This window comes from Neofelis nebulosa, chromosome 4 (assembly GCF_028018385.1).
Source record: "Neofelis nebulosa isolate mNeoNeb1 chromosome 4, mNeoNeb1.pri, whole genome shotgun sequence".
Lineage (NCBI taxonomy): Eukaryota > Metazoa > Chordata > Mammalia > Carnivora > Felidae > Neofelis > Neofelis nebulosa.
Genome location: NC_080785.1, coordinates 133851155 through 133878456, shown reverse-complemented (window position 1 = coordinate 133878456; position 27302 = coordinate 133851155). Strand labels below are relative to the sequence as shown.

Sequence of the window (27302 nt, the reverse complement as noted above, 5' to 3'; positions counted from 1 at the left end):
CATTTAAAAATTATTGCAATGTACATCACTATGGAACTTACTATCCTTAATATACCTTAAAAATTTTCAGTGAGAAAAGTAGACAATATATGATTTTATTAATAAATAGTGTGAAAGCATCAGTGATAACTGTTTGAACATTAGATTCTTTTAAACATCCATGTCTTGGCTTTAATATTGTGCATATTGGCCTCTATGGCACTACAAGTAAACATGAAAATAGTTCCCATTTCCATGCACAGGTATTCAGCTATAACACCATTTACAAATTATTATGGACACGGTAACCTTTGCAATAATTAATATTCATTTGGACAACCACAATTAAATGAATATTAAATCAAGCAAGAAGTAGGCTATGTTCAATATGCTCTAGACGTCAGGTTGTAATGTTTAATGTTATTTAAAACTTCATTTTCTAATTTTCTTTAAAGGGGTATCTTTTCTATATGGGGGTGCTCAAATGAAAACTGAGGAATGCGTTCTGTGACCATAATAACAGAAGTCACGCATCAGAGTGTTTGCCTCCTCCTCTAAAGAAATACATTTGCTCATTATCTCTCTCTCCAGATATCATTTGCCATATTATTAATGAAAATGCTTACAAATACCAACCCCAAAATTCTGTCTTCAAGGTAAGTTAAAAATTTAAAAAAAGAGTGGTTCTTTATATAAAAAAGTCAAATTCTAGCAACACTAACGCTAAAAATGACATTAAATTTCTTAGCATACATGTAATATATAATATTTCCATCAGTTTTCTATTATGTGCAGATTTATTTTCCTTAAGTAAAATGAAGTTTGAATAGTACAGTCTGTGGTGTGGTGACATCAGCAACTGCCAGTTCTTGCCCATCAACGAGTCCCAATTCTATAATAGAAAAAGTATAATTAACCCAAGCAAAAAAATCTCAACAGAAGCAAAACACACACACACATACAAAATACACATTTAAGGTCTAGATAAACATCAAAATCCAATTCTCTTTAATCAAGGTGATACTATCTTTGATTTCTTCGAGTTTTTTTAATATTCTACTGAAAGAACAATTCTATTATCATTTCTAAAGATATAATTATAATGAAATCATCATTTAAAGGCATTACCTAGAATAAGGATTCATTACTTTTACCAAGAAAAAAAAAGAAGAAAATGATTAGTAAATATATTCATTCAAAATAGCTTTCAGGACACTTGGGTGGTTCAGTTGGTTAAGCAACAGACTCTTGATTTAGTTTCAGGTCATCTCATAGTTGTAAGTTTGAGCCCATCGGGCTCTGTGCTGACAGCACGGAGCCTGCTTCAGATTTTCTCTCTCCCTCTTTCCCTGTCCCTCCCCTGCTCATGCATTCTCTCTCAAAATAAATAAACATTTTCTTTTTTTAATCTTTAAAATACCTTTCAATGTCTTGGAGAGATTTGGCCTTGTTCGTTCTTCAATAGAAGTTACTGACTAGAAAACAAAATTATTTTAATGTAAAGCACATTAAATGAAATTGAACTTGTAATATAATGAGAAAAAAGACTTGTAATATAGTTTTGTGAAAAACAAAAAAACAAAACAAAACAAAAAAACAACCAAACACTGATTACCTGTAAGTAAAGTGTTCTATTTCTTCCCTCTAATGTAGCTGTGATGGCTGGAGATTTCATCTGCCTAAATTATGATAAGGAAAACAAAATAAAATTAAAAAATCAAAGATCACTTCTTAAAAAACAATTCTAGTTTTTAAAGTTTTAAAATCAGAAAAATTATTTCTATAATAAAACAAAAATCCAGAACACTTACAGAGATGCACTATTGGTTAAATAATCCAAAACCTCCTGCAATTTAGCAGATGGAGAAAACTGAATATTTTGAGGAAGCTGGCTACATGCTGGGCAGTTCTCCTAAACACATAAAACACAATATATAATAGTGGCATACACACCAATAATAGTCTATAAATATGAAATGAAAATCAACTTGTTTTATAATATTTCCTACAAATAAATTTTCATGCTTTAAAATCTGTTTTTCATAATAGACCTGTTTTCCTAAATTATTTTGCTACACAGTATTTATTTTGGGCTACACTGCAAAAGATATATAGTAAGTAGGTTTCTGGAAGTTAAAGAATACATAGGATGTGGGCAATTTCACTCATATTTCTAACCAGTAATTAATACGTAAAAATCAAACTATGCATGATCAAACAAGTTTTCATTAGTGTAATAGTACTTACCTTTCTCTCTGCTTCAAATGTATACGTGTACAGTCCATCTACATCATTGAATACCAAGTAATTATTAAGAGGAATATATGCACTGTAATGAAAAAATGTTCATCTTTATACAATTGAGCCAAGTCAAAATACAGATTTACATAGATATTAAAAAATGAAATCCATTACCTTGTGGCTATTTTAAAAACCTCAGTGGCACACACAGCTGAAGAGGGGAGAAAATAAAGGTGCCTCAACTCAATGAAAATTAGACATTTAAAATTATAAGTTTTTTAAAAAGTCAGTTATAAATCAGAACAGATAAACATTTAAGGCTATTGATTAAAAAACAGATAAATATAGATATATACATACACACACTCTTTAAAACACTGAGAAAGTAACAAATTGTATATTTGTTTTATATAATCCAAGTAAGAGAGTAGCATTGCATGTTTTCCTTCCTCTTCTTTAGATTAATGAGCAATCTGTTACACTGATTAAAGGGAAAGGTATATAGGGGGCCTGGGTGGCTCAGTCGGTTGAGCGTCCAACTTCGGCTCAGGTCATGATCTCAAAGCTCGTGAATTCGAGCCCCGCGTCGGGCTCTGTGCTGACAGCTCAGAGCCCGGAGCCTGCTTTAGATTCTGTGTGTCCCTCTCTCTCTGCCTCTAACCCACTCGCATTCTGTCTCTGTCTCTCTCAAAAATAAATTAACATTAAAAAAAATAATAAAATTTAAAAAAAAAAGGAAAGGTATATAATATCCCCTTACAACAGAACACTTTATGACATAATTTAAAACAAAATATATACAGATCCAATAGCTTGTTCTTTTTTGCAGTTTTGTTACGCCCTCCCCACCTAAGAAGATACCAAATTTCTAAAATACTAGTTTTCTGAAATCAAGTAGCTGCAATAATGTCAATTTAATGAATCAAAACTAAAGGAAAGAAAACAAAATTAAGTATGGCCATTTTCCCCTACCTGCAATGACTGCATTTGTAGAAGCTACTGCAGGAATGATTCGTTTTACAACTCCTGAAAAATATATTGATTAAAAGACGGTCATTTCTTCTAAAAAGTGTCTTAGACAATCTGATTATTAAATATCATTTTCCACAACTTGATTTTTCAGGCGTTCAAGTCAGAAAATAGACTTAAGTTTAACAATGAAATGATCTTCTTTCACATTCCCATCACTTTGTTGTATGTTCAGAATCTTAAACCAGTTACAGTATCAAAGAAAACTCTTTACTAAGCTTCAAATAAAAAAGACACAATATAATACAGCTCACAATTAGAGTGTTTATTGTATTTCAGGTACAGTATGAAGATTAGGATACGACAGAATTTTCATAACATCCTTGTTATTAGTCTTATCACTCTGATTTTAAAGGTAAGGAAAATGAAGTTGAGGCAAATATCCACAACTATACATCTAATAAAGTGATAGGAGTGGCATATGAACCTATATCTGCTCCCCAGTGCATAATCTTAACTGCTACAGTTTACTATACTATCCTCAGTGAAGTGTGAATAAAGTATAAAGAACAAGAGTTAACTAATTTTTCCTCATACAATAGTTTTATTGATTCCCCGAAACTTACAACAAACAGAGAAACTGCCCCTCATCGTCTCATTTCCCTCTATAATATGGACTATGCAAAATATTTAACTGTACTCTATTTCTATCTCATGTTTTGCATATCAGTATTCACAGATTAGGAATGAACAAAGCCCCACCCTCTACCATTTTTTTAAGTACAAAATAAATATTCCCTAACTATATCTGAATTGTTCATTTTGGAACACAAAAACTTCAGAAAAAAGTAGCCATATTATCTTGGGAGTTGAGGGAGAATTTAAAAATGTGTTCCCAGACTTTAGGTGCAGGCAGGTTTCAAAAAACTGAGAAAAAGGCCAAACAATCTAAGAAGACATGGAGCAAAGACAGTGAAAAAGTTTGGAAACCTGTTTTAAAAAGTTAATTCTGGGGCGCCTGGGTGGCGCAGTCGGTTAAGCATCCGACTTCAGCCAGGTCACGATCTTGCGGTCCGTGAGTTCGAGCCCCGCGTCAGGCTCTGGGCTGATGGCTCGGAGCCTGGAGCCTGTTTCCGATTCTGTGTCTCCCTCTCTCTCTGCCCCTCCCCCGTTCATGCTCTGTCTCTCTCTGTCCCAAAAATAAATAAAAAAAAAAAATAAAAAAAATAATAATAATAATAATAATAAAAAAAAAAAGTTAATTCTGGGGGCACCTGGGTGGCTCAATCAGTTAAGTGACCAACTCTTGGTTTCAGCGCAGGTCATGATCTCACGGTTTGTGAGACTGAGCCCCACATCAGGTTCTGTGCTGACAGTGTAAAGCCTGCTTGGGATCTGATGTCTCCTCTCTCTCTGCCCCTCCCTGACTCACACGTTCTCCCCATCACTCTCAAAATAAATAAACAGCTAAACTTAGGGTGCCTGGGTGGCTCAGCTAGTTAAGCGACTGACTCTTAGTTTCGATTCAGGTCATGATCTCATGGTTCACGAGTTCAAGCCCCACAGCAGGCTCTGTGCTGTGACCACAGAGCCTGCTTGGGGTTCTCTCTCTCCCTCTCTGCCTCTCCTGTGCTCTTTCTCTCTCATTCAGAATAAATAAACTTTTAAAAAGAAATAAATTTAAAATTAATTAATTTTTAAAAAGCTAACTCTGACTGTATGAATACATATAATTTCAGAGAAGGGGAAGTAAGGAGGAACTAACTTCATGATGGTTAAACTAGAAGCTCTCCAGTGAACCACATACAGCAGGATGTACTGAAAGGAAGAACAGGTAGTCACAGTGAGGAATGTAAGACACATTGCCCAATAAGAGCCAAAATGATAAAGACTTCTCATCGCCCACTCCTCACTTCTTGTCCCCACCCCCTTTACTTCCAATTTTGATTCTGTACTTTGTCAAGGCTCTCAATCATCAGGCTCAAAAGCACACACCAACCCTTGCTAAATATGGAAGGATGAAAGAGGCTGCATATTGAAATGAGTTTACAGTTCCTGATCAGGACAAAATTAAGTCATTCAATTCAAACTGTTGCCAAATGTGCACTATATGCCAGACACCATTCTACGTGAGTAGCAGTGAAAACATGTATTTGCTTTTACAGAGTTTCCTTCTGCTTTCATATACTGAAGAGCTTTATGAAGAAAGTAAAACAAGGTATATGGTAGAGTTGACAATGGTGGAAGAGGTCCATTAAAGTAGATGATCAGGGATGACCTCCTCAGGAAGGTCATTAATTTGAGCTGAAACCTAAAGCATAAGAAAGATCTAGCTATGCAATGACCTGTGGAAAGAGCATTTTCATAAATAGTAAGGGCAAAGGCTCCAGGGCAAGGATGTATCAAAGTGTTAAGTATGAAATATTCTTTGCATAGGAAAACAAGACTACCATTATTTCTGAGAAATTATATGAACATTGATAGTGAATGGCTCCGAGGTCATTATCAGTTGAATGATGGAGTAAACCGGTTAAGTTGGTACCTGAGGGATAAGCAACCAACCCTAAGGAGATCCAAAGAAGAACATTCCTGGTATAAGAATCAGGAGTATTAAAAAAAAAAAAAAAAAAAAAAAAAAAAGAATTAGGAGTATTAAAGCTCCAGGGTGGGAATGAGTTGGGTGTGTTCAAGAACACAAAGCAGGGACGCCTGGGGGGCTCAGGTGAAGATCTCATGGTTCGTGGGTTCGAGCCCCATGTCAGGCTCTGTACTGATAGCTGAGAGCCAGGAGGCAGCTTCAGATTCTGTGTCTTCCTCTCTCTCTGCCCCTCCCACCACATGCACTTTGTCTCTGTTTCTCAAAAATAAATGTTAAAAAATTTTTTTTAAAAAGAACACAAAGCAGGTTGGAATGGTTAGAGTAGGGGGAGTACAGGAAGCACTAAGGAGCATGTAATAGAATTTTTAAATGACATTACCAGGACCTCAGTAAATACAAGGAAATAATCACAGAAGAGAAACAGATTTTCAAAAAGATGGCAAAGCCTTTTTTCTAGTGAACTAAGTGATGAACTTGGAACAAAATTCTGGAAGGATGAACTGTGAGTACCTACATTAGGAAGCAGTGATCACTAGACTGAGCATTAAGACTGTTCACTGAGTTAAGTCATGTTGGACTCAGTTACTGTGATAAGTAACTAGGTAACCCAGGGAAACATGGAAGATAGTATATCCAGGATTCGGCAGAGCAGTTGGAAAGGTCTTTCATGACATCCTTGTGAATAAGACAAAGAAATAACAAGTACTCAAGAAAGCCTGATCAAAAGAATGAGATAAACCTAAAAGGGCCTAACCAGAAGTATGATTCAAATGTCTGTTCTCAGCTACTTGAGCCTTGTTAAAAACAATTTTTTTTTAAATTTACATCCAAGTCAGTTAGCATATAGCACAATGATTTTAGTAGATTCCAGTGATTCATCCCCTACGTATAACACCCAGTGCTCATTCCAACAAGTGTCTTCCTTAATGTCCCATACCCATTTAACACATCCCCCCACCCACAACCCCTCCTGCAACCCTCAGTTTGTTCTGTGCATTTAAGAGTGTCTTATGTTTTGTCCCCCCTCCCTGTTATTTTTGCTTCCCTTCCCTTATGTTCATCTGTTTCATATCTTAAAGTCCTCTTACGAGTGAAGTCATATATTTGTCTTTCTCTAATTTCACTTAGCATAATACCCTCTACTTCCATCCACATTGCTGCAAATGGCAAGATTTCATTCTTTCTGATTGCCGAGTAATACTCCATCGTATAATATATACCACATCTGCTTTATCCATTCATCTGTTGATGGACATTTGGGCTCTTTCCATACTTGGCTATTGTCAACAGTGCTGCTATAAACATTGGGGTCCATGTGCTCCTTTGAAACAGCACACGTGTATCCCTTGGATAAACACCTAGTAGCACAATGCATTGCTGGGTCGTAGGGTAGTTCTATTTTTAACTTTTTCAGGAAACTCCATACTGTTTTCCAGAGTGGCTGCACCAGTTTGCATTCCAACCAGCAGTGCAAAAGAGATCCTCTTTCTCTGCATCCTTGCCAACATCTGTTGTCTGAGTTGTTAATCTGACCCATTCTGACAGGTGTGAGGTGGTATCTCATTGTGGTTTTGATTTGTATTTCCCTGATGATGGGTAATGTTGAGCATTTTTTCATGTGTCTTTTAGCCACCTGGATGTCTTAAGTCTTGTAAAAATTTTTAACTATTTGGAAAAGAGATAGAGAATGATTATCAAAACAACAGATGAAAAGATGCTGGAAAAAAAGAGACAACCTGGCAGGCATAAAAGCACATATAGAGAGGTAACAGCAGGTTTAAGAATAAACTTGTAAAGGGGTGCCTGGGTGGCTCAGTAGATTAAGCAACTGACTTCAGCTCAGGTCATTATCTCACGGTTCGTGAGCTTGAGCCCCATGTCAGGCTCTGTGCTGACAGCTCAGAGCCTGGAGCCTACCTCAGATTCTGTGTCTCTCTCTCCCTATCTGCTCTTCCCCTGCTCATGCTCTCTCTCTCTTTCAAAAATAAATAAACATTAAGAAAATTTTTTAAAGAATAAACTTGTAAAGACCTACACTTGTGTATTATAAAAGACAAAACTACCCCAAAAAACTGCCAAACCTATAGTAGGAAGATGGGGCTTAGCAACTGCATGTAGGAAAACTTTCAGATTTTAGTAGACAGTAACCTTAAAGAACCAGAAGTATACCATCAACATAAATAACAAGCAAAGAAATAACAAAAAACCCTGCTCTCCTCTAAGACTGCACCAATTATCACAAGTTTATTTTAAGACCAAACCTAGAATGCTGCATTCTACCCTAGATAGTTAAGAGAAATATGGACAACTGGAACATGGTTAGAAAAAACAACATGATGGGAACTTAACATCAGGCAACATGTCAAAGCTTTGAAGGAACTAGAAAGGCTGATGACAGTGATTTGCAGGCAATATGATAACCGTTGTCAATATGTTAAAGGCTATTACTCAAAAGGGAACTGATTTATCTATGGTGTATGCTGGGGCAATGCTCAGACCAAACTAAAGATGGAGATTTCGGCTCAATACACAAAATAATTGTCTTGACAGTCTTATCCAAATGTGAAATAGATGGTCCCAGGACGTGACACATTCCTCTTCAGTGAAAGATAAAATGAATGGTTCAAATTGGATGATTCAGGGCCTCTTCCAATTCCAGTAAGATTTTATTAAATTCCTCTAGCTAATAAGTAGTATGGATTCTGTCAAACTCTGTTCCTTCCAACCAAATTTGGGACACCTGGAAACTATTATTTCCATGGTACTCTGAGCCGCAAATGGCTGGTACTATCTGAAATCATTTATCCGTTATTTCTTTCAGAGCATTCCAACCCTTGAAAATGGGATCATCCCCAGGTTATAATTCATGACAATTCACTGACTTACCTTGAGTGAGTCTATAGGTAACACCCCTAATATTATATTGTGATGCTCTCTCGAGGGATTTTTGGAAAATCCACTGAATATGATCAGGATCATCTCCATCTAATGGAACTCCTTCTGTTAGTGGGGAAAAAAAAAAGAAAGAAAAGAAAAAGAAAAAATAAGCAGGAGAGGAAGACAGAAACATGTAAACTTAAATCAACTTGTTTTTAATGTAATTACACAAACGGATAATATAAACAAATATATCTTACATAATTCCGGATTATGAAATTCAGTTTATTACCTCCAAAAGGCTGCTCCTTAGGCCACTGTAATATCCTTACATACTCAATACAGTGTTCTGGTAGCCTGGGCATAGATGCAATGGTGCACATGGGAAAATTAACCTGAAAGCACAGTTTACCTTTTTTAGTGGATTTTAAACAATGAATTATTTTAAAATGTAACTTCTAATTAGGACTGCTCCCTAAAAGTAGATAGTAGGTTTTAATTCATCTTAGCTTTCCTCTTATAAAAACAAAACATTTTATACCACTAATAATTCTAAAACTAAAAGAGCATCTGAGTCACCTGCCTTAGATTCATCTTCCTGTAACAATAGGTTTGCCCTACATGTACAAAATTTAAGGTTTGTTAGATCATGAGAAGAAAAGTGCCAAATAATTTCTCAAATATGAGCACTTCATTATGTTTGCATATTTAAATATGACGGTATAAAACAAACCAAAACAAAAGCAAATTCACAGAGTTAAATCAATCCCAAGTAAACACTAATAAAATTATTTCTTTTTGTTTTTTAACCTTTATTTTAAGTAGGCTCTACACCCAACATGGGGCTGGAACTCACGGCCTTGAGATCAAGAGTCACAGGCTCTGCTGACTGTCAGCCAGGTGCCCCTAAAATCATTTTTACTTTTAAATCAAAATTCTAACTGTTCCTTAAAGTGGGTATGTAGCTTAAAGAGGCCCATCTTTGGAAGGATCATTCTCATCCCTGGTATCTTTATTTCCCTGGAACAATCACAGGCAAAAACCAAAGAAAACACAGTATAGCTCTATCCCAACATATAACTTTAGAATTGGCCCTTGATCCCTACTCTCCAAAAGAAAAAATGAATACAAAGGAATTATGAGAAGAGAATAGTATCAAACTGTGATATTTGGTTCCTATGTTTCTAGAAATAGACCATAATTTCTTATCTTTCTTCTTAGCATGATTTTTAAAATATGGTCACCCGTAATTAAAAATCCTAAATACTGAACTAGATTTAATAATTAATCCTAACTCTACCCCCCAAGAGACCGTAATACAAACGCAAATGCAGGTGCTTTTTTGATTACCTGTGGAGGATACAGTTCTAGTGTGCATTCAATACAAGCAGTCATTCCAGGCAGAATCACCCTGGCATTTCCTTTAAAACCTTCTGTCCCCCCATCTATCAAAGGGACAATGGAGCTTGGATCTAATACGCCATCTTCATAATTTAGAAGAGATATCTAGGAAAATTATTTGAAGGTAGGAGAGGGGAATAACAATTAAAAAAAAAAGATAACATGCTGTCAAGTAATTTCACAAGTCAATCACATTACTGAGCACTAGATTATCAAATCAAGGGATTATGATATTAGCAATTTATATTCTCACCTGAAAATTAATGACTGGCAATAAATAATGAAGCACAACTACTTGAGTGAAAATTAAAATGATTTTTCAAAAATATGATATGGTATTCTAATTTTTGGTATGTTAGAAGCAGCAGCAAGAACTTCCAAGAATCATAACAACACTAAAGTTTTTACCAGCATGCCATTTATCCATCTTCTGGCTATGATAGAGTCCAGTCCACATACAATTATATGAAATTCTATGGAAGAAAAAGCAAGTTTAGCTTTTAAAAATGCCATTGCACAAAATAATTCACACTTTCTAAGAAACAATAAAGCCCCGCCTTTTATTACAACACAAACACACACAGCTCCTAATTCTTGAGTCATCTTTACTCAAGACAACAAATAAAAATGCAGCTAATGATAAAAACTAAGAATTACAACAGTGGCATTCTCTGTTCAGTCAACCTTACTGAAAAGCAAACACCAAGAGATGAAAACAAATGAAGAAACAGCCCTCAAATAGCTAGCAACCTTCAAATAGATAGCAATAAAATACAGGAAGAATTTAGTGAGAATTTAATTTCAAGTGGACAACTTACGTCGATAGAAAGTGTCATTAAAATCTTGAATCTTGTTGAAATGTCTGGATATAAGTAAAGGAACTTAAGCTGTTAAGTTTTTAATTTATAAAGTGAATTTAACAATGCCATAAGGAACAAATTATAAATGTATTTAACAAGACATAAGTCTTCAATGTTCCGGGGAATGTGACAAAATGAACATAATCCTAATTCATGACAACACCTCTTTTCTAAACACTCCTCTCCTTAACTACTTAGTTCTCTCATCTCTGAACTCCCATATTATATTTATGTCTCTGTTATACTCTCTACTAGACTTCAGTTTTAATATCAAACCATACATCCTGGGAAAGCAGACTGTGTGTTTTAGCCCCAAACACACCATTAGCCCTAAGCAAAGAGGCAATCTGGATTTTAGTGAAGGAAACACGCATTACAGTTCCCATTGAGGCACACGATTACAAGACTTAGGACAAATGAACACCTTGTACACCATGAATTTATACGAAGTTATATATCAAACATTTTCCATTAAAAATAGGAATTACTGCTGCGAAGCTAATTTTAAAAAACCAGGTTTCCAATAGCTTTTTCAGGTACTAATGTGATTTGTTATTTTGGGAGTAAGTGGGGCGGGCGGGGGGGGAGGAACAAATCCTTGTTCTTCTCTCATTTAAGTCAGTTTTCCAAGTCTCTCTCTTTTTTACCCTACAAAATTCTATCAGCAGTCTTTCCCTGTCTGGATGCTGCAAAGAGAACCCCATTCAAAAATGGCTGTTGGTGTTAATCAATCATAGTAGGTAGCATTTTAACAGCACACGTGTACAAAATATTTTAATTTTTCTAACGGAGCAATTTTCTATTTAATAATATATATTATACTTCTCTAAATTATAATAATCCACCATATATTTTTAAAAAGCAAAATGGAGAAAAACGGGACAATATAAATTATGTTTGTCCTAGATTTTTTATTCTGGACTATAAAAGCTATAAAAAACAAATTCAATTCTAGCCCTCACCCATTCAGGCCTCTATTCCTTCTGAATGCTCGGCAAACAGGAGGCATAAACTGCAGCTAGCACAGGGAGGTCATAAGAGAACCAGAGCACACACTGGAGAAACAGCAATAGGGGGACCCAGGATCCACACTAAGAAATTCTATGCCCTAGATTTCTACAAAATACTCAAAGTTCACAGATCTAACAGTACGCATATTCTTCTTCATCCTTTTCCCTACAGGGGCCTGTATTTGCCTTTTTAAACTTTTTATTTTGAAATACTACAGATCCACAGAATGTTGCAAAGCTAGTACAAAGAGGTCCCGTGTTTTTCATCCAGTTTCCCCTAGTGGTTACCTCTTAGAGACTATAGCATAGTATCCAAACCAAAAACACGACATTGATAAAAATGAGTATGTACAGCTGTCATTCAAACACGTGTAGATTTGTGGAACCGCCACCATAAAGACATGTGACTATTCCATCAAGGCAACGCTCTACCTCCTGCTAACCCTTTAGAGTCACTCCAATCCGTGTCTAATCCCTGGCAATCAGGAATTTGTTCTTCATTTCTGTAGTTTTGTCATTTGAAGAATGTTATTTAAATGGAAGCATACAATATATGATGTTTTGAGATTGGCATGTTTCATTCACCATGTCTTTTTTTTGTTTTGTTTTTTTGAGAGAAGGTGCGCATGAGAGAGCAGGGGAGAGGCAGAGAGAGGGAGAGAGAGAATTCCAAGCAGGCTCTTTGCTGTCAGCACAGAGCCTGACACAGGGCTTGATCTCACAAACTGCGAGATCATGAGCTGAACCGAAATCAGGAGTTGATGCTCAACCAAGCCTCCAGGTGCCCCTCAGCATACTGCCTTTGATATCCACCTAACTTGTTGCATGTTTCCTTAGTTCCTTTTTATTGCTCAGTATTACTCCACGGCATGGTTATGCCAGTATTAACAATTCACCTAGTGACAGATGTTTGGATTGTTTCCAGTTTTTGGAGACTGCAGATAAAGATGCTATGAACATTCGAGAATAATTTTTATGTAGACCTAAGTATTTGTCTCTCTAGAGTAAATGCCGAGGAATGAAATTACTGAGTTATACGGAAAGTATATATTCACATTTTTAAGAAACAGCCTATTTTCCAGATGGCTATACCATTTTACATTTCCCACCAGCAATGTATCTGTGACCCAATTTTTCTGTAGCTTTGCCGGGATTTGATTTTATTATTTTCTCCTTTAGCTATGTCAAGTATGTAGTAATATTTCATTGTGGTCATAATTTGGATTTCTCTTATAGCTAGCGACGATGAACATACTCTCATGTGCTTTTTGAACTATCTTCTTTAGTTAAATGTCCCTTCACGTTTTTTGTCCATTTCCTAATTGCATTCTTTTCTTACTGCTCAATTTTCAGAGTTCTTTATTTATTCTGGACAAGTCCTTTGTCAGATACCTACTTCATAATTATATCCCATTCTCATAATTACATCTCATTTTCTTAACAGGGCCCTTCACAAAACAAAGTTTTTAATTTTGATATAGTTCAAATTTTTTTCTTTTATGGATCACACTTTTTTGATGTGGTCTAAGGCCTCTTCACCAAGTCCTACATCACAAAGATTTTCTCGTACACGGACGGCCATCAAAGTTTTAGTTTACATTGTATACTTAAACCTATGATGCATCTTGAGTTATTTTTTTTCAATTTTGAGGTTTGAGTTGAGATTCATTTTTTTTGCATACAGTTATCAAGTCTCCACAATTTGTTGAAAAGATTATCCTTTCCTCCACTGAACTAGTTTTGCACTTTTGTCAAATACCAATTGGCCGTATTTGCCTCTGGCTATTGCTGGTTTCTGTGTTCTACTAATGTGTGTCTCTCTCTGCTAACACCACAAAGTCTTGATTATTGTAGCTGTATTAAGTCTTGAAATGATACAGTGATTCCTCACACTGTATTCTTTCTCAAAATTGTTTTAAGTGTCCCGTCACCTGTGCATATACATTTTAGAATCTCGTCTGTATCAACAACGAAATCCAACAATACAGGATTTTGATAGAAATTGTATTAAACTTGTGTACATATGTAGGGTGACATGACACCCTTACTCTGTCAAATCACCCAAGTCTTGAAAAAGGAACACCTTTCCTTTCATTTAGACCTTTGATTTCTTTCATCAGCATTTTGCAGTATTCAGCATATAAGTCACATACTTATTTTATTAGATTTATACCTAAGTATTTCTTCTTTTTTTTGAGTGGCTGTAAATGGTATTCACTGTATTTTATTTAAATTTTTTTTTTTTTCAACGTTTTTTATTTTATTTTTGGGACAGAGAGAGACAGAGCATGAGCGGGGGAGGGGCAGAGAGAGAGGGAGACACAGAATCGGAAACAGGCTCCAGGCTCCGAGCCATCAGCCCAGAGCCCGACGCGGGGCTCGAACTCACAGACCGCAAGATCGTGACCTGGCTGAAGTCGGACGCTTAACCGACTGCGCCACCCAGGCGCCCCAATATTCACTGTATTTTAAATTTCACTTTCTACATTTTCACTGCTAGTATAGAGAAACAGATTTGGTTTTTTTGTTCATTTTGTATCCTGTGGCATTTCTCAAATAGCAAAGCTCACCTCCTGAATTTCTATAAAATACTGAACGGTCCCCAAACCTACAGAACACTACTTTTTTAAAAGATATTTCTTCTAAGAATGAATTTACTCCGACACACCTTCCATTTGGTTAATAATACAGTAACTGTCTATTCAGCCTGCTACTCTAAGGAGATATAAACATTAACTATAGCCAGACAAGGACTTACAGTCTAGCAAAAGAGATATGTAATTCAAACTGAAATCAAGGGCAATAATGCAAAATAAACAATGGCGCTGGCTGTGAAAGCTTAATTTAAAAATTAGGGCAAAAAATATTTATATAACCTTAAAGAAAAGATTGGAAGCAATATAAAACAAAACGTCACCAGCAGATACCTCAGTAATAAACTTACTGCTGATTTTTTTTTTTTTTTTTTTGCTTATCTGTATTCTCTATGTTAAACATCTCTTTTATAATAAAAAACAAATGCTTTTGAAAGTTAACTTTTTTGTCAAAAGGATACGGAACTACATTGCAATTAGGAACTCTGTCATTAAGAAATTCTGCAGCAACTTCAGCCTTAGGTCTTCCAACATCTTTAGGCCTACAGGAAAAATTATATTTAAATTATCATTCATCATATAAATCTAGATGATCTATATAATTTACTTTCAGACATAAAAAATATTCATGGTGAGTTTATTTAGAGGATATTTAGAAGGAATACTTTTATCGAAGTACTTTTGATGAGTGATTAGGCATTCAACACTAACACCAAATGGCAACACTTGCTGATGTTCCAAATTGTATTTACAATACAACTGTAAAATTGTAAAATTCACAAGCACTGACATGTCTAATCAAATATTTCTTAAATGAAAATAGAAAGTGTTTGTTTTTTATTTTTGTTTTTTCCATATAAAGCATAACAATGGCATGTTTCCTGGCCACTTTTCACTCTGGCATTTCCTAATGTAAAATATTATCCCACACTCAGAGCACTCCAAATCTGCCCTGAACCCCAGAACCTCAAGGTGCTACTATGGAGGTGGTGGCTGGAATATACATGAGATTCATTCTGGGGATACAAGAACCTTCGTTTATCCCCTTCTTCCCACGTGTGCTGATTAAACAGGAAATTTTATGTCCCATAAGAAGTCATATGCATGTGTTCGAAGAAGAGACAATGCCAAATCCATTATCTAAAATTGCAAATATTGCCAACATTTTTAAGAAGCTAAAAACAGAAGACCTAAAAAGGTAACTCCTAGTTAAGAACCATAGCTATAGATACAAAAGGACACAAAGAATTCTCTCTTCTAATCTCAGTACAAATGGTATTTTCTTTCTACTTCCTTATTCTCCTCAAAGACATAAATCACTCCCTCACACATAGTAAGAGCTTCGTTACTACTTTTTCACAACATATTTTTCATTATACACAGAGATCTATCATACCCATTAGACTATGAACACCTGGAAGAAAGAGACCATATTCTTATATCTTTGTATTCCTTCATATATAAGCACAGAATACTTTAAAAATAAATGAAAATTTAAAAATCAATGTTCCTAATAAAAATTACTTTTTATTACTTACTTTTTAGAAGTCTAAATTTTTCATGTTTATTTACTTTTGAGAGAGAACACAAGTGGGGGAGGGACAGAGAAAGAGAGTGAGAGAAAAAGTCCTAAGCGGACTCCATGCTGACCCCAATGGAGGGCTCAATCTCACAAACCCTAACATCATGACCTGAGCCCAAATCAAGAGTCAGACGCTTAGCTGACTGCGCCACCCAGGTGCCCCTAAAATGGGAATTTTAAAGAAAAATAATTTAACAGGTCAATTTTTTCCTCTCCAATAAAGCAGTGTGCTTTTCTTGATTCAAAACTTCTAATAAGAGTTTTATTCTGACTTTGTCCTAGAACTAGACTGTAGAAATCAAGGAACCTGATTTCAGTACTGTTTTCAACTACTCTGGACAGAGCTCTTTAGATAAAAGGGATAAAGGAAACTTGATTCTTTAATGTTGTGGATTATATGCACTTCCCCAGTAGAACCCAAATAAAAAAACTCCTAGACAGTTTCTGTAGAAACTGCTAATTTACCTTTCCAGAATTAGGGGATCAGATCGCTCCACCTAAAAACTGCCCTCTGAACAAAAAGGCTTTATACAGGTATCAACTTTGCAGGACACCCTGGCCTAATTGCTTACTCTGGAAAACAATGACCTGCCCTGAGGGCTGCTCTGAGATTAAAGGAGGTAATATAAAGACTTTAGAAAGTGTTTACTACACCTTAAGTACTCAACAAATGTTAACTATCATTATGATTTTCAATCATTATTTTAGCTACAAACTAAAGGTCATGGCCTATCATCATTAACCAATGAATTCAATGGGATCTTTCTTAGAGCATTCATGTACTAAGAATGTGTCACACGGGAAGGATCCACAAAGTTTTCTGTGAAGAAGGATAATTTCAAGGGCTAAATAAACAAAAAGATAAGGCCTAAATGTTAAATGTACAGTTCACATCGCAATTACAGCACTTCCTTAACTTGACTTTAACCCATCCCTCAATCTCTTTAATATCTTCCACAAAGAGAGAGGTTTTAGGCCTATCCAAAAATTTAATTTTACCTTCTCTGCTACCCTAACCTTATACGGCATATCCACAACTATTTGAGTACTCTCTGCTAGTAATCTAATCCCTAGAAAGAAAAATAAAAAGTCCTTATCTCTCCATATGTATAATTTTTTGATCAATGATACTTCTATCTAAGCTAATCAAATCTCTAAATGCTACATAGTAAAACTGACTAATGAATCTTTCCTCAGGACTGCATATATGGCCTACTTCCAGTTTTTAAAGTCATTTCTAACAATCCATTTCTAGACGCTTTCTGTATTTCATGTTTGTCGAAGGTAATTATCCCTTTGTTCCTGGGTCTTCTCTCCTTAACTGTCCATTTTCTTTTTCTTTCTATTAACAAAGTTCCAACTCTGTCACAACTTCATTGCCCCAGAGTCACATACAACTCTTGGCTTATAAATTCCCACCAATGTATGTCATTAGGGCCTAATATTCTGGCTACTATTCTCTCATGAAATCAACAGGAGGAAAAAGGCTGCACTCCACGTCTTCAGAACACAATCACCTCCCGAATCACATAAACCATTTGGAAATCTCTTAAAAAAACACAACAAAATCATGTATTTGTTTACAAAACTAGTTTCACCAGAATGCTCAAATTTTCTTGCAAAATTTTACCTAAAAAGGGAGTGGTAGTTGTTTTTTAAATAAAATGAGTGTGACCCTCTCATAGTTTTTAAAGATGATTAAACTGTAATGTACTCAAGTTCAAGTGATTATCAGCATTTTAAACTAAGATCTTAAAACTTACCTAAATAAAAACTGCCTATTTAGATTGGAAACATCTATTGTGTCCATGTCTATAACATGAATCTGTCTAAAACCAGACAATGCCTGTGGGAATAAAAAAAATCCAATTAAGCAAAAGTTTCCTCACATTTGAAATTTTAAGATTTGTTTTCATGTAGTTCTAAATTTATAAATGCTCAATAATAAATTCTACATAATTGTATTCAGTGGTTAAAGAGTCTTACAAGGTACATAAAACTCAGAGTTCTTGTAAAGGTCAAAAATGTGTCACTACTCAACTTTAAATAGTCTGCAACCAAAAGAGAACAACTCGATATTTCTGCAGCGGTTTTATAATCCCGTAAACACATTTGTAAAGTTTGTTGCTTTGCTGCTGTTGCCAGCTATTTTAATTTTACTAGTCTTACTAATTAACTGAATTTGCTGTTCTTTTTCAGAATATTGTTAATAATATTCCTACACGCTTTATCTTAGTTTACATAACATTAAGTATGTCGTGCTTCAGAAATAACTATTACATAGTTACAAATTACCAACACACATACGTACACAGCACATGTAAAAGGAGTGTCCTTGAAGTATTGAGTCAAGAACAAGCAATCAAAAAAGCTAAGGAAAAGCAACAAATGGTTGCATTTCAATAAGGCCACATATTCTAACAGTACAACCACTGCTCAAATTTATCAGCAGAAGCAACAGAACGAAAAAAACCACGTCTCAATAATTAACCATGCTTTTCTGGTCTTGGTCAGCGAAATAGATTAAATCAGGTGTCAATAATTCTCCTACTTTTGGGCCCCTCCTTAGATAGCAAGATGTCCTCCAGGGCTGTCCATACTTGCTTTCTCATATTCCTGTCTCACACTTATACTAAACAAGCTTTCACTACCACCACTTCACAGAAAACTGCCCTTGTCAAGGTAACCAGTGACTCCTATGTCGCTACCTCCAATGACAATTTTCAGTCTCTCTAATCATACCCACCTGAGATATGTGACAGGGTATGAACCAATTCCTCCTCTTTAAAATACGTTCTCCACTTGGTTGCTACACTCATGAGAAATTTGAACACTAAAAATTGGTTTCCAGTTCATCTCACTCAGGAGCTTTCCCCCTACTTTACTGGCCAGAGGGTGGAGTGCCCTTGTGCTTACTTCTTGTTAGCGCTTGTGATCCCAGGCAATTTTGGAAGATAAAGCATCATCTGACAGACCTGTCAAACTTAACAGTGTCCAAAACCAAACTCATTCATCCTTGCTCACCAACACCACTAAATCTATTCTTTTCCCAGTGTCTTCCATTTCAGGGAATGCAAACTCCATCCTCCCAGTTGCTCAGGAGAAAAAGCTTTTCATGTCATCCTTCACTCTCCTTTACTCATGTCCCCAAACTAATCCACTAGCAAACCCTGTTGACTCCAATCTCAAAACATATACATCATCCTGACCACCTCTTACCACTTCCAATGCTACCATCTTGTTCCAATTCATTGTCATCTCTTGCCTAGGTGACTCCAACAACCTTCTAACCAGCCTCTCAGCTTCCTGCTCTGTTCTTCCTTGAGCTTTTTTCTCTGTATATCAGACACAGTGAACCAGGTTAAAAGTCAGGTTAAGTCAACTCATCTGCTTAAATCCATCCAATGACTTCCTGACGCACAGTAAGAGGCAAAGTTCTTACAGTAGCCTGTAAAGCCTTTTGTAATATTCACTCTGAGCTCCTCCACCTCCCACTACCTCTCCGATACCCTGTGGGAAAATGCTCCCCCTTTTCCACTTCTGATTTAGCTATAATGACCTCCTGGCTGTCCTAAAAAGTAACGGTCATGCTCCCACTTGACAGATTTTGCACCAAATGTTCTCTCTGCCTAAAGAATTCTTGCTCACCCCTTTGCTCAAATAACACCTTTTTGTAAACCACTTCCATTCTCACCAGGCTATCTACCAAGCTATCAATCTTGCATTCCTCCTTTCCCCACAGCTTTTATTACCATCTGATATATTATGTATTTTACTTGTCTTTTTCCTTCCGCTAAAACATAGGCCCCACAAATACAAACACCCGTCAGTACTATTCAAGGCTGTATCTTTAGCTTCCAAAATGATGCCTGGCATATGAGGGTGAAGAGGTTAAATAACTATTGATCAATCATTAATATTAATGTCATAGCCTTTTTTTTAGAATGAGTCTTTAGAAGGCTTATAGTCAATTCAAAAAACCATGTATACCTCTTAGGTATTTATGTCTGAAATAAGCAAAGTAACAAGTGGTAATCAAAAAGCTTTAGTTTGGGGCGCCTGGGTGGCGCAGTCGGTTAAGCGTCCGACTTCAGCCAGGTCACGATCTCGCGGTCCGTGAGTTCGAGCCCCGCGTCAGGCTCTGGGCTGATGGCTCGGAGCCTGGAGCCTGTTTCCAATTCTGTGTCTCCCTCTCTCTCTGCCCCTCCCCCGTTCATGCTCTGTCTCTGTCTGTCCCAAAAATAAATAAAAAACATTAAAAAAAAAAAAAAAAAAAAAAAAAAAAAAAAAAAAAAAAAAAAAAAAAAGCTTTAGTTTTCTTCTATTAAGAGGTTATTACAACAATAAATTACAAGGCATCAAAATTGTTTGGTGACTTCCTTAGATCTAATCTCCAATTAATTTACATTTAAAATTACCATGTGTCACATTTGCAGGTAATAGCTTCATTAGAGAAAAAGTTAAGCATTAGGAGATTTTTGCATACCATGCCTATCAAAACCACTACCCATCCTCCATAAATCCTTCCTTTCTAGAACTCCTTGGTACTGCAATAGGGTTTTTATGTTTAAGAAAGTACTGTCATTTTGGCACCACATCACATAGTATATCATACATAATTCTATTTATTTTGTGTACGACTTGTACCTCCAATGAAATTTCAAATTCATTAGGGACATAGACCATGATGACCCACAATCCCTTCAGAACTGAGCACAGGAGTAAGTACCATGAAGCGCATTAAGTTTCTGCAGTTCCACTAGGAGTGACATTAGTGTTTTCTTAGCAAAATGTATATGGCTGTTTACATTTAAACTGTAGCTCCAAGACCGACTTTTTAAGTCCTTCATCTGGCCAGTGAATGTGACTTTACTCACTGTCTAAGAGTTTGTTCTAGCACTTCCAATTTTCGACACACCAACGAACACCTGACACACAACACCTTTAAATCAATTCTTCCCCTCACCATTTTTGTTAAATAAGCCAATAAGGCCTTATAAAAAGCTACTTTGTGGTTATTAAAAGACAACGAAACTCTCAAGTCACATATTATGGATTTCAAACCAGTATACAGAAATAGCTTCACTACAGAGTACCCTCTTTTAAGATGATACTGTGAAAACAAATTGACAAAAAAAAAAAAAAAAAGGCTTAGCTCTCTGAAATTTCATGAGTTTACTATTTTATGGCCATCACAAATTACTGTTTGATTAAGTCCTGTAATGACCTAATGGCTCAGTGAAAAGCACACTTGACTAAGATTTAATGACTTGGATTAGGTTCCAAGCACATCACTATTCTTCAGAAAAACTTGGGCAATTCATTTAATATCTCTGAACCTCAGTTCTCCCTATATGTAAAATGGGACAATATCCTATCCACCTAATTGGGTTATTTTGAGGAAAAGAAGAAATAATTCTTTGAAATTACATGTTAAAATAGGAATTATCAGTTTTGTTATTTACTTCACTGAAATTAATGACTGCTATGCAAGAGGAAGCACAAAGATTTGTTTAATAAAGACCAGAGAAGAAAACAGAAGAATTTCTATCAATGACTTTACAGTTGAAAACTTTAGACTGTAAAAAGTTCCACAGTTATATCATCATTTTAATTACTATCTCTAATCTGACCTGCTAAATTTATCTAACAAAGTCTCAGGAGAAAAGATTAACAATCATAATAAAGAAATTTTCTAGTAATAGAACAGAAAAAGAAAAAGGACTAATTATCACAAGGAGGAAACAAATACATTATATATATATATATATATATATACATATATACATACATATATGTATAAATTACCAGATTTTTCAGGAGCTCACATCCTAAGCCGCCAGCTCCAATGACTAGAACTTTACATGTATCTAACAAAAACTGGAGAGACTGTAAAGAATGAAAAGGCATTATTAAAATCTGGTTGATAATAACTGTAAGTACCATCAATAAAGCAATCGCCATAAAAGTTTCTAATGTTTCCGTGAAAAAAGCAACTGAAGATAAAGAGCAGACTTTGTATTCAATGAATTATTTTAAATTTATGAACAAGGTAGAACCAGAAATTCTATAATCCCAATGATTTCAGCGGGTTTCAATTTTAGTGTTTTTAAATTCATTTTCATTTTATGAAATTAAAAGTTCATGTCCAACAAGAAAAACTACTATACCTAGTTAATTAAGACTCATCTTTTTTTTTTTTTAACTCTGAAAGGGGATGGAAAACAGAAAATTTACTTATTTAACTGACTTCCTAAGAAGAGAAAAGTTTGTAAAAACTTTAACAGAGGATCAAGCACTGCACAAGGTGTTTAAAGGTCTTAAAAAGGTAAGAACAACAATAATGGTATTTATAAAACAAGAGAAAACAGAAAGAAAAAAATGGATAAAACTCTTAGAAAACTGTACATCAGCAGAAATACAATTTAAAACAATCATTTAACACCAGTATCTTAAATTATCAGGCAAAAAAATAAAAGGTAGATTATCCAAAGAAATTCAAAATACTTGCAATTCTGTCTAAGATAAAAGGAGAGAAAATTTATACTGAAACCCAAGAGTCTGTACCTTAACTTTAGGAATAGCATAATATTTCTATTTCAACAACATCTCTTTATAAACACAAAGGACATAAAAACTAACTATAAAGAAGATATTCTCTACCTTGTATTAAAAAATAAGTTGTATCTAATTGAACACTTGCCTTAAGTTAAACACTCCCAGTCCAAAATTCTATTCCTCTGTTATAGAGCAGTCATAATTTTTAACATGCAATTATACTCAATTCTAAGATGCGCATTTCAACTAAATTTCAAAATTTAAGCAAGTACATGTATATCTCTATCAAATTTAATTCCTCAGAGTAGGGCTAAAATGGGGAATGTGTCTCAGAAGTCATTTTAAACTGTAATTTTAAGTGAAGTATAACTTAGAATCTTAATTCAGATTATAAAGTTATTTTATTCTTGAGAATTTTCAACACATTACATGAGAAATGTGAAAAGTACTAAATATTTGTCATTCAAATAAAATCAGTTGCAAATATTCAATTTAGTATTTCAAGATAACTTACACAATTGTATTAGTATTTTTTTATTAAAGAGCAAATTAGAAAGAAAGCATTTTATTATTTTTGAAACATAAAACTATTAGAGGAGTTACTTAAAAATAAACGTTTCTCACTTCAGTGCTCGGTTCGAAATCAGGGTGTGTGAAGGGTCCAGATCGCTCGAGGAACTTCTTTACATGGTTCCAGCGACCTTCCCAGTCTCCAGTGTCCCCACACCCACCATCAACAGCCATTCTGCACAGAACACAGTAAATTCAGCTGCAAAGATCAGTAGGAAAAAGCCACACCTACAACTATTATGGTTTCCCCAAATGAAAAAGTAACCACACCAGACCTGCTCAAATAAAAAGGGAAGTATCAGTATGATTAGGCTTATGCTTTTAAATTTTCCCTTGGCTATTACATAGTTTATTTCAAGTTAGGAACAGCACGTTTGACGAAATATATCATTCTACGTGCTTCTGGGATCCTAAAGCAAACCAAGATCAAATTTGGGATTTTGGTCAATTGGTGAGAAATGGGCTTTTCTACATTTGGAATTTATAAAAGATTACTGCAAACCCCTCAAGTCTGTTCCATCAACACACTTATACCAGGAAAATGAAAAACAAAAAACAAAAAAACTCCACTTTCAGATGTGTGATGCTCCAAATCTAATATAATTCATGTGTCACTTCCAAGTTTGAAAGATGTGATTTAATGATTATTTCTGATGAGGAACTGTGACACATTTTTCTCTGAAAGAGGTCCCAATTTTCAAGAAAGAATCTCTTAACTATAAGGTGTTGTTTCCACTCAACACAAAAAAAGTTTGGGGTTACAACTACACTACAGATGTGCATTACTATCTAAAAACTTTTTAGAATATACAACTGAGTAGAGAGGGACTCCTCTAACAAAATACAAAATGTATTTCCTATTCTATGCAAGATACATGTTTGGTTCTGATTATTTTTAATTTTCAAATTTCCTATAAACCCACAGTTGCTACCTTCAAATGTATTAGTAATACCCAATTTTTACGAAGGGACAAATAAGTACTGCCTAACAATAAAGCCCACAGGTTTTGATGTCACATTTCAGCTGGGTCTGGTTCCACAACATTGTGACCTTCAGCAGACTACCTAACAGCCATAAACCTCATGTGTAGGTGGTAGCTACATCTTAAGGTCAGAACGAGGATAAAGAGATAATCCACATATAGGACTTAGTAAAATGCATGGCATATAGTAAGCATTCAATTCTTAACTGTCATTTTAAACAAAAGTGGAAAGGAAATGAAAGATGGGAAGGAATGTGAAATTAAGCTGGATATTCCAGTCCTCTTGCAATTGCAATTGCAATTAAACTCTCCGAAGGAGATTCGTAGACTCTAAAGCACTGCTACCGGGAACTGGCACAGAAATTACTAACTCACCACACCCACTGCAAGAGTACGTTCCTCCCCTCCCGTGTAGGGAGATGAAACATTAAGTGGTGTGGGCCAGGGTGGAAAACATTTTGTTTAAATCTGTCTCATCAGCACAGAATTAAGTATCTGATAAAAACTTATCCGGGGAAAATAAGCTCTTTGGAATCAACACTCTCCTTTTGGAACCAATTATTCTGCAAAAATGATTGAAGTGCTTACTGCAATACCTTACGCATAAAGTTCTCATAAAAAGTTTGCAATTAATACTACTGTCTCAGTATTTACGAAAGGCCAAACAGGCCTACGGTCCGTTTCACGTGTTTAAGAAAGATTCCCTTTTCACAAGGTCACGGCTTTGACAATTGGGGTGGAGGAGGGGTTGGGGCTCAAGGGTCCTTCCGCAAGACTTTTGGTCAAGTACCACCCCGGCGGGCCGGTGCAGGACCTGCTGCGGTAGACCCCGGGCCCGGCGCCCGCCCGAGACTGAGAGGAGGAGCGGCCCGCCAGGCCCCTGGGGCTGCGGGATGGGGGTCAGGGGATGAGGCCGCGCGGCCTGCGCTCCGGGTGCCCCCCTCCCAGCCCCCCGGGCCCGCTGCGGCTGGTCCCCTAGGCCTGGGGTCGGGGGAGGCGGGGGTCCCCGGAGAGGGCCCCGGCCTCCCGGCAGCACTAACTTCTCAGCCAGCAGCTCCTCTATTCTCCTTCTTTTCTTCTCCCTAAAAGAAAGAGAGAATAAAAGAAGGGTCAGCATCACGCTACACATTGGGCGCCGCGAGGGGATGGGGGGGCGAGGGGACGGGGCGGGGGGCTGGGGGACCCCGGGTGGCGGCGGTGACCGCCCACCGCCGCGCTCTCTCACAACCCAGCCCGGCCCGGCACGCCTGCTGAGCCCGAGTACTTACGGCTCCTCGCCATCCGCCATATTGTTCTCCGCCTCTTCCCAGGTGCCCTCACGGCGGGCGGGGCGGAGGGGCGGGACGACGCGAAGGGGCGGGGTCAACGCGGTCGAAAGAAATGGGGCGGAAAGGGGCAATGGGGCGGAAAGGGGCACTGGGGCGGGGCCAGAGGAAGGGGTGGGGCTGACTGCGCGGAGGCTACGATGGGTTTTAAAGTCTTTTCTTGTAATTATAATCTTGATTAACTACACTTAATTACATAAATCTTACCCAGTGTGTAATGTTATGCTGAGTAAAAATATACATATAATACATTATACGTTTGTACAATTTATGTTAATAAACAATTATATAAAATGGTATATTCTATGAAAAAACTCTTTGAAAGAGCCATCTTCATACGCCTGACCTTTTCCCTGACGCAAAGCATCGGAGTAATTTTCACTTTTTACTTTTCAGGAAAGATTTTTGCATAAGGGTACTCACTGTAAGAATAAAACGTATCTAAATCGGTTTATAGTGGTGGGATGGAGAGATTATTTTCTTCCTTTGTGAATATCAGTGGTAATCTTTTATTTTATTTTATTTTAATTTTTTTTTCAACGTTTTTTATTTATTTTTGGGACAGAGAGAGACAGAGCATGAACGGGGGAGGGGCAGAGAGAGAGGGAGACACAGAATCGGAAACAGGCTCCAGGCTCCGAGCCATCAGCCCAGAGCCTGACGCGGGGCTGGAACTCACGGACCGCGAGATCGTGACCTGGCTGAAGTCGGACGCTTAACCGACTGCGCCACCCAGGCGCCCCAGTGGTAATCTTTTAATGTCACATCATTCTGTCAGATAAGAAGTTAAGCGGCAATGGAACTGAATTGAAAAAACACTTTTTTGGGGGGAAAAATATATATTTAGACAAAAGAAAAGTACAAAGGAAAAAACCCACAAAATTAATGAATACTTTAGAACACCCATAATCTCATCACCTGAAGATAAACGGTAATAAAATTTGGGGCTATTTTCTTCCACAGTCGGACATACACTGATAGATGGATAGATACATTTGTGTGTGTGTGTGTGTGTGTGTGTGTGTGCGCGCGCGCGCACGCGTGTGTGTGCACGCACATGTGTGTTTGAATGACTGAATACAAAAAGATTATATTAAAATATACATATATGTATGTATATATATACATGTATATATACATACATATATGTATCCTTTCTTGGAGCGGGAGGTTGGAAAAATGAGATATAGACTCAGGAATACAGTTTAAATCCTTAACTCTCAGGGTGCCTGGGTGGCTCAGATTGAGCTCAAGTCATGATCTCAGGGTTGTGAGGTCCAACCCTGCCTTGGGCTCTGTGCTGACAGCTCAGAGCCTGGATCCTGCTTCGGATTGTGTCCCCCCCTCTCTGCCTCTTCCCCGCTTGTACTCTATTTCTCTGTCAAAAATAAATAAACATTAAAAAAATAATAAATCCTTAACTCTTCACTTATGAACTATGAGACCTTCGGCACTTCTGGGTCTTTATTTGTAAAATATTTACTTTGTGAGACTGAGAATTGAATAAAACACAATGGTTCTCAAAATATAATCTCTGATCAGCCATATTAGCATCACTTGGGAATTTGTTACAAATGCAAGTTCTCACACCCACCCCCAACTTCTGCAAGGCCCTGAATGATTCTATTCAAAATGAAGTTTGAGAACTACTGACGTGGAATACATATAGCCTAATGGGTACTCAGTAAATGTAGCTGCTGTTAATAAATCATGATATTGTCTCCTCTTTGTCCTTTATTATTCCCCAATCAGGT

At 36.5% G+C, this 27302-nt stretch overlaps 1 protein-coding gene across 4 annotated transcripts; it reads right to left on the bottom strand.

The window, feature by feature from the left end:
* Positions 1-79: 79 nt before the first annotated feature.
* Positions 80-25586, bottom strand: UBA3 (ubiquitin like modifier activating enzyme 3). Of its 4 annotated transcripts, XM_058726221.1 has the most exons (18): positions 25492-25580; positions 25264-25305; positions 23295-23415; positions 21921-22001; positions 17876-17958; positions 14992-15072; positions 10885-10928; positions 10475-10539; positions 10016-10171; positions 8958-9060; positions 8675-8788; positions 3193-3246; positions 2395-2431; positions 2227-2308; positions 1791-1891; positions 1595-1658; positions 1400-1454; positions 80-871 (listed from the first exon to the last, which is right to left on the bottom strand). In XM_058726221.1, the coding sequence occupies exons 1-18, from the start codon at positions 25509-25511 to the stop codon at positions 786-788; spliced, it is 1389 nt and encodes a 462-aa protein (XP_058582204.1). In that variant the 5' UTR covers positions 25512-25580; the 3' UTR covers positions 80-785. The 4 variants fall into 4 exon arrangements, with proteins under 4 accessions (XP_058582204.1, XP_058582205.1, XP_058582206.1 ...); XM_058726222.1 differs by lacking the exon at positions 25264-25305 and having other exon boundaries at positions 25492-25586; XM_058726223.1 differs by lacking the exon at positions 21921-22001.
* Between the last annotated feature and the right edge of the window lie 1716 nt (positions 25587-27302).